Source organism: Carlito syrichta, unplaced genomic scaffold (genome assembly GCF_000164805.1).
Source record: "Carlito syrichta isolate Samal-C Ts95f unplaced genomic scaffold, Tarsius_syrichta-2.0.1 Scaffold287811, whole genome shotgun sequence".
In the NCBI taxonomy this organism is placed as follows: domain Eukaryota; kingdom Metazoa; phylum Chordata; class Mammalia; order Primates; family Tarsiidae; genus Carlito; species Carlito syrichta.
This window is the reverse complement of record NW_007231907.1, coordinates 23,482-31,798: the sequence shown is the minus strand read 5'-3', so window position 1 is coordinate 31,798 and position 8,317 is coordinate 23,482. Positions and strand designations below refer to the sequence as shown.

Below are 8,317 nucleotides of genomic sequence, written 5' to 3'. Positions count from 1 at the left end.
GATCTGGAGACAACTTTCTAGAGGTTTCCCTAGGAAGTCAATTTAGCTAGCTGCAGATCTGGATATTAGCAAACTTTAAAGCATCTGAACAGACTCAGGTGACAGAATGATCATTGCGAACAGCAGTTCCTTGAGGAAGGCAGTTCAGTTAGGTGGGATAACTCCCCAAAGGAAGCAGGCCCAACTTAGTAGGCCTCTACTTTCTAGCACAGTCTGGGTACTTGGCCTCTTCTGGCAAACTAGTACGAGTGTCCTGCCAGCCTCCCACATGCTGACACTCATCCTGCCTGTGTCTCCTCCTGGCTTCAGCTTCCACCCTGGCAGCATGAGGATTAGGGGAAAAGAGAAGAAAATCTGATAGAGAAGCTGCAACCTCCTGAGGTCTTCCCATGTATGAATCTCATTTAACACTCACGGTGCTGATGTAAACTGATTCACTGAGTCAGTACCACATGACTGAAACCCGCGTGGGTGTGGCACACTGAGCCAAGAGACACAAAAAAGAAAGACACAGCCCTGTCTTCAGGTGCTCTTACTCTTGTGGAATGGCAACACATCTTGCTATCTTGCTTTATTATTCTTCATGGGACACACATTCGCCTACTGGCTGCTTCTCCCCCCACCCACTAGAACACAAGACCTGGAGAACAAGGCCGCTGTCTTGATCACTGCTGTATCTTAAGTACCTAGGCCACACAGTAGGCACACCATGAGATGCGGGGCTCTCACAGTAGGCATGCAATAAATATTTGTTGAAAGGATAGAGAGTATTAAATATGCAAGGTAAAAGTAAAGAAAACATATTTAAGTATAACTGAGAAATTTTACAGATTTTCCAAAAAGTATACAACTTGCAACCAATCTTGAAGAATAACTGGATTCACAACAGTTGGGGGTGGAGAGCTGGGGTGAGAGTTGGGTGGGGGAGGGGATTCCAGAGATGACAGGAGCAAAGCAGGAGCAGAGGCGTGGGGATGTGCATGGGATGGCCCTCCCTGGACCTTCCCAAAGAGCCATGATGTTCTGAAACTCAGAAGCCGTTTCAAGTCTCTCTCGTGCAACCTCCTTCCCACTATTCCTAGGACAGGGCTGGGCCACCAGCAGGCTTTGCAAAAATAACTTCAATGATCTTCTAGATCCCTGATAACTTTTAAAAAGACTATTTTTCACTCAGCCTGTTATCCCAGTACCTTGGGAGGCCGAGGCGAGAGGATTGCCTGAGCCTGGGGATTTGAGACCAGCCTACACAACTTGGTGAGGCCTCGTCTCTACAATAAATCGCAAAACCTACTTGGGCGTGGTGCTGTGCATCTATGGTTCCAGCTACTTGGAAGGTTGAGGCGGAAGGATCGTCTAAGCCCAGCAGGTGGAGGTTGCGGTGGCTGTGAGTGTGCCACTGCACTCCAGCCTGGGCGACAAGAATAAGACTCTAACTCAAAAAAAAAAAAGACTATTTTATTTTAAACCATGTTCTTCTCAAATACACCAATCAGAGCAGAGAACAGACCCCAGAATTGAAGGTAATATGAAATGTTTCCCAGTCAGCACTAATTCCTAATGTAAAAAACACATTTGGCCCCTTATTTGCAAAGCATAGTTCTCATCCCATCTTGGCCTCCTAATGTTCTTGCAAGGCGGTCACACCTTATTTTTCCATTCTGAAAATGATAGAAGGGAAACACAGAGAGTTAATCCACAAGCAGACTGGAGCCAGCCTGGTCTCAGGTCACTGATGGGAAAGCCTTGGGCAGCCTCGTCTGATCCTGCTGCCCCCATAACCTGGCCCCTCACTGTCCCGAGCACACTGTGTGAGCCGTGTGTGTTGCAACACCTCAAGAGAGGCCTCAGTCCCTGCCAAGCGGCCCCTTCCATGGCTTCCCGACTACCCTGCTGCCGGAGGGGGTGACCAAGTCACCTGGACGCTTCCCAGCCCACCCACAGCATCTGCTAGATTCCCAAAGGCGTTGCAGTTTTTCCTTTTTCCCACTGGATTTAGTAGTTGCTGTCATGTTGCTGGTAGCTGGCAAGTCCCAATGGACTAATAAGTGTCATTTTGGGGGCGACCTTCATATGCTCTGCTGAAAAATCCTCAAACAAGCCAGAATCTGTCAATGAGTCAACAGACCAATTAACAGCTATTAGAGAAATGGCGCCCATCTGGGCAAAAACAATCAACCGGAGTTTATCTTTTTTAAAAAAAACTCATCAAAACAATAATTCATTCAACCATCTGACACAATTAAAAACCTGCAACTATTTACTCATAGAGGAAACCCCCCCCCCCAAAATCAGGCACTCGCCTGAAGAGGTATCTGTGTTCCCATGGCGTCTACAGGACGTTACATGAGATACCCCCCGCCTGGTGCGGAGCCTTCGCTCCCCGAATGCCCTGGTGGCTTCTCACCAGGCATGGAAGCAGTTCTGTCTCCCCGATATAGTTCAGGCATCTTCTGAAGATCAAAGAGGGATGCAGCTGCTGACCCGTCTGGTCCCAGAGACTAGCACTCTGGCACTGGTGAAAAGGCCTCTGAAGACAAGGGGATTGTGTGCCTTTGGCCAGCCACAGGCTAGGGGAGAGTAGGGAGGCCCGTCCGGGTTCTGGTACCAACCTTGGTGAGGAGGGGTCAAGCGGCCCTGTGCAGCACCCTATCTCCCAAGAAGCCCGAAGTCAGCTGCACGCAGGCCACAGAGGCCCTGGGCACCATCCCCTCCTGCCCTCTGTGGCTTCCTGTGCTGAGGACCATCACACTTCAACGCACGACCCTGCAAGGGGGCTATGGAGCCCTGGAGAGCAACCTGCCTTCTTGCACCTTCTGCTCTCAACCCTGGCAGTGAGGCTAGTCCACACTAGGCACACTGGGGCCTGGGCAGGGCAGGTTGGGGCACATGCCGGCAGCTCACCCCAGGCAAGTAGCTCACCCTAGAACAGCCTCAATTTTGTTCTCTCTGACTTCCCACCCCAATCTCAGGGCTGAGCTCCTTCTTTGTCCCCTGTGACCAGGTCCCTCCTTGAGTTATCATGACTTCCACTGAGTTCCCTCTGGCCTCTTTCTGTATTTCTGATCTTCTGGCAATTTCTAGTCCAAGAAGCCTTCCCTGACTCCCAGTGCAGGCTAGCGCCCCTTGCTGGTGGTCCCATAGCTCCCCAATGTCTCCTGTCCCAACACCTGTCAACCTGTACTGCATGGTTAACTGCTGGTCTCTCCCGCTGGACTCGAGCACTGTGGGCAGAAAGGCCGCCTCAGCCCTGTCCCCACCTCCCCCAGTGCCTTGCTCAGGGTCTTGGACCCACACTGCTCACCAAACATTTGTGGATTAAAGAAAAAAACAAACGTGCCCTGCTCCAAAACGTTCTGGGGTCGGAGCACAGACACGATTCCCTTTTTATCCAGACTCACGCCAACAGGGCTGGCATGCGGGCTGACTGTGCTCAAGAGGGCAGCCCTCTGCTGGTCCTGAGCCAAGATTCCCAAGCCCTGCCCTCCGCCACCTCCCATCACGCCTCACTTCTAGCTGGCTCTAGCTGCCAGCCTCACCCCGGCCCGTCGCCTGCAGCCACAGGGCCCGACACCGCATTACGGCTCAGCCTGCAACACCGACCACCTGCTGTGGTCCGTAATAGTGCTTCATCTTGAACACACTTGAGAAGGCCTACTTTTATTTCCTAGTGTCGCATCCCAACACAAGGGAAGTGTAAGGCAGTGGAAAGCGCACAGACTCTGTCCGAAAGCCCTGGAGTCAGAGAGCGCCATGCCACCCAGCTGCATGCCCTTCGGAAGTGACTCACTCAGAACCTTGGCTGTCTTGCCCGTTTTGAGCTTTACAACACATATCATAAAGGACTTGATGCTTAGAAGTGAGGGCGCAAGAAGGGGCCAGCACAGGGCTTAGAATCCAGGACATTTTCAATGAGGTTTTTTTCCCTTCATCAACCAGGGCCACTACCTTCCCTTCTGACCAGGACTGAGACCACTTCAAGCAGGCTAGCTGAAGGAAGGCTGCTCAGTGCTGAGACTTCTACCTTTTTTGCTGCATCTGTTCTTCCTTCTTCTCTTGGTAACAGAACCTCTGAGATATTTATTTATTTGAAAAAAATTTTTTTTAGATAGGGTTTTGCTCTGGGGTGCATGACTCACTGCAGCCTCAAATTCCTGGGTTCAAGTGATCCTCCTGCCTCAGCCTCCCTAGTAGCTAGGACGACAGGCATGTGCCACCATGCCTCATTAAAAAACATGTTTTTATAGAGATGGGGGTCTCACTATGTCGCCCAGGCTTGTCTTGAACTCCTGGCCTCAAGATATCCTCCTGCCTTGGCCTCCCAAAGTGCCGGGATTACAGGTGTGAGCCACCTCTGAGTGTCAAACTGTGCATGTCTCCTAAAATGAAACTACGTTTCCTAGCCTGCCTTGAAGATCAGTGTTGCCATGTACCTATGATCTGGCCATAGGGGTGGAGGTGCTGCCTGGGTCTCCAGGAGGGACCTGCCTGTCATCTTCCCTACCACCTTCCTCATGGCCAGAATGAGATGTGGAGCCCAAGCAGTCATTCCAACTATGAGGTAGAAGCAGAGGGCAGGGGTTGAGGAACAAGTGTGCAGGTTTCCAAGTCCTGGGCCCCTGGAGGGAGGGCTGTGCTGGCACAGATCACCCCCTGTGGACTTCCCCTTTGCGAAGGGAAACTGCCTTGCAGGGTGCTCAAGCCTCTGTGGCTTTGAGTCTTCTTTCACTCCCAAACCTCATCCTGAGTGATCTAGCCCTGCACCTGTTTCACCAAGCTTCTCCCTGAATAACAGTCAGAAAGTCACTGCAGACCTTCAGCGAGCTTCCAGAGACCCCAGCAGGAGAGCTTGGCCCACAGTGCCTCTGAATTGGGAAACGTGAGCTCCCGACGGCTGCTAGTGCCAGGGAGCCTGCGGGCCATCTTGACGCAGAGGGAGGTATCGGCGCCCTCCAAAGGAGAGGGAAGGGGACAAGCCCACCAGGACCCTACCAGTCAGCAGCTGTTTCTGTGGGTATGACTGAGTCAGCAGGGAGCACACGAGGAGGGGCATCAGCCTTGTGGAGCCAACATCTGCCATGGTTCGCATCTGCTGGGTGAGTCTCAGGCAGCAACTCGCTCCTTGTACTCACACACAGGTGTGAATTTGGGTCTTATCAAACCAGACAGAGGAGTCAGAGAAGGTCTAAGACAGTGCCCCTCAAGGTGTGATCCCCAGAGGGGCTGCCTGTCCTCACCTTGTTACTATCTGCCGTGAGATAAGGACCTGGCGCCAGATGTAGATCAACTGCATCACTGAACAACGTGTTGCTGCGTTCAGTGGACGTTATCATTTTTCCACAGCAAGACTTTCTCAATGAAGGAAGCAATAGAGTGACACATATTCTGCCATAAGTTCCTTATCTAGGTTGACAGCTCTTTGAATGGCATCGCTTCAGAATACGGTTGCCCTGTTATGAAGCCTCAACATATATATCCACACACAAGGGGACCCAAAAAACCCTCAGAGTCTATTTATTAAAATGGTGTAATTCTTACATGTTTAAACTTCAGTCATCTTCAAAGTACTCTCTGTTTGATACCATACACCTATAGAGATGCCTTTTCCTTTGTTCAAAACAGTTTAGGAACTTGTTGGTTTTGATGACTTTCAGTGCTTCTGCCATTTTTCCTTTCACCGATTCTACACTGGCAAAATGTTTTCCATTGAGGGCTTTTTTCATTCAGGCAAATAAAAAAAGTCACTTGTGGTGATATCAGGTGAACAGGGAGGGTGGAGCATGGGGATCATGCCGTTTTTGGCCAAAAACTGCTGAACACTCAGCGCGGTGTGGGCAGGTGTGTTATGGTGGGAAAACCAGTCACCTGTTTGCCACCACTCAGGATGTTCCTTCTGTACATTGTGTCGCAACCTTCACAAAACTTTCAGATAAAAACTTTGGTTGACCATTGGATCTGGAGGAACAAATTCCGAGTGTGCTATAAGGGGTCTGCCCTCCCAAAGATAATTCTGGTTTTTCCTGTGGAGGGGTAGGATTACTCCTCATATATTTAATAGACACATGGTCCCATCCCAAAACAAGTGAATCAGAATCTCTAAGGATGGGGCGTGGGTATTTGTACTTTAATAAAACACCAAAGCTGATTCTGAGGACCACCCTTTGGAGAAACAATATTTGGGCAGGACAGGAGGATGGGTGAGGCAGTGTTGTCTTTTCAGGACCAAAGCAATATGAACTCCTCTATGTGCTCATTTTACACCTGCACTGGCTCTCCTGGGTACAAGGCATTGATGCCACAGCCTAAGTCTTGTCCCCTCTCTTCTAGATCTCATTAGTTCCTGCATGCATTCCCTTGGCCCCACCTTACACCACCTCAATCTTTTCTCTACCCCACAGCTGAATAACTCAAAAAAAAAAAGACTCTTTTCTGGGTCCTTTTAAAAAAATCACCCACTGACTTGAAAAGGTTGGCAAATTACCCTGGGTAACAGTCACACCTGGAGACATCTGATAATAGTTCATCAGCCTTTGTTCATATTTCAGTTTTTCCTAAGGCTTTCAGTCCATACTGAACTCATTTATTCACGAAACACAGGTCCAGCTTCTTCAAAGACAATACAAAGAGGGAAACAGATTTTCTCCTACCCCCTGAGACAGAGCCCCGGCTCCATCACTGCTGTCATCGACAGTTCTAGCTGCATGAGAGGTTTGGTGCCTGCAGAACAGGCCAGCGGGTCCACAGTGGTCATGTCTCCTGTGTGTGACACCAGTGTGCTGGGATCCAGCCCAGTGTCCCTTACCTGCAGTTCCTAGGTTCAGGAGCACAGCCACCCAGAGGACCCAGAAGAAAATGAGGATGGCACACGTCCACAGTGGCAGGGACAGCAGGACAGGAGAGCAGCTGATGGCTTTATTCATGACTTGGAAAAGCTCAACTGTCCATTTTATTCTTTTTCTGAGAACAAAAATCAAAACGAGTAGGACTGCCTGTTGAGAAAGGAGTTAGAGTTCATCATTTCAAAATCACAGAGAACTGGGAAGAGCTTAAAACAAACCCTATTATTTTACTGACATCTCAGCAAATAGCTTTTCTAAGACAGTTACTCACTACTTTTGTTATAATTGAACAGCAGATTCTCAAACCCTAACTGAGCACCGAGTATGTGCTGGCCCCTGTGATAGATCTTACAGCTATAACTGTGAACAAGACACAGTCCCTCCATAAAGGATCTTGCAGTCTGGTCAGAGAGCAAGAGAAAATACACAGAAGGTTTTCTAAGGCCAGGGAACACATTACATCCCCTGCACCCAGAACCGCAAAAGAGCCAGGGAGTCCGAGCATGAGGGAAACAGTGGTGATGTCTCCGAGCCACCTCCTGTGCCAGCTCTCCACCGGCTCTTCCCTCTCCCTGTGAACCTCTGCCAATCTCTCATGTTCACGAAGAAACCTTCCTGCACACCCGCAGCCCATTGGCCACTATCACCGGGGACCGCATTTCAAAAGGCATTTTAAAAGTTTTTCTCTTCTTCTCTTTCTCCCTTTTCCCACTGACACTCCCTTGCATTGTGTTCACTTGTCTAATTAAGTGCTTGCCTGGAAGTTCTGGAGGCTAATCTTTTTTTTTGTTTTGTGAGTCAGGGTTTCACTCTGTTGTCCAGGCTGGAGTGCAATAGCATGATCACGGCTCATTGCAGCCTCGACCTCCTGGTCAATCATTCCACTTAAGCCTCCCAAGTAGCTGTGACTGCAAGTGTGCCTCATCATGGCCAGCTAATTTCTAAATTTTTTTTGTAGAGATGGGGTCTTGCTATGTTGCCCAGGCTGGTCTCAAATTCCTAGACTCAAATATTCCTCTTGCCCCAGCCTCCCAAAGCGCTAGGATCCCAGGGGTGAGCCATTGCGGCTGACTGGGGCGAATCTTGAAGCAAACTGAACAGCAGTGGGATTCTCTCCATGAAGGTTGCGTCAAGGCTGCGGTTAATCTACAGCTTTAAGACAGCACCAGCCTGGACACTGGACAGGTGATAACTCAAGACAGCCATCCGAATGAGCCTCGTGGACCAGCACCCATTGTCACCCCACAAGCTTCCTGGACCTAGTTTCCCTTTTAAACCCCTGTCTGCAGTGTGGAAGTTAAAATGCTTTGAAGCGTGAAACTGGCCGTTTCCCCATCTGCGGCTTTTGGAATAAGCCGCCTTCCTCTCACTACTTCTTGAGCTTGTTTTTTTTGTTTTTTGAGTTGGAGTCTCCCTCTGTCACCCAGACTGGAGTGCAGTGGCTGCTCCCAGCCACCGCAGCCTCGACCTGCTGGGCTCTG

General features: G+C 49.9%; 1 protein-coding gene across 2 annotated transcripts in view; it reads right to left on the bottom strand.

The window, feature by feature from the left end:
• The window catches only part of SLC44A3 (solute carrier family 44 member 3), a 76,418-nt gene that overhangs the window by 44,628 nt on the left and 23,473 nt on the right, over window positions 1–8,317 (bottom strand). For both annotated transcript variants that reach the window (XM_008053065.2, XM_008053068.2), the window contains one exon: window positions 6,800–6,986. In XM_008053065.2, the coding sequence (XP_008051256.1) occupies window positions 6,800–6,986 (187 nt within the window). The remainder of the gene's footprint in view (window positions 1–6,799; window positions 6,987–8,317) is intronic.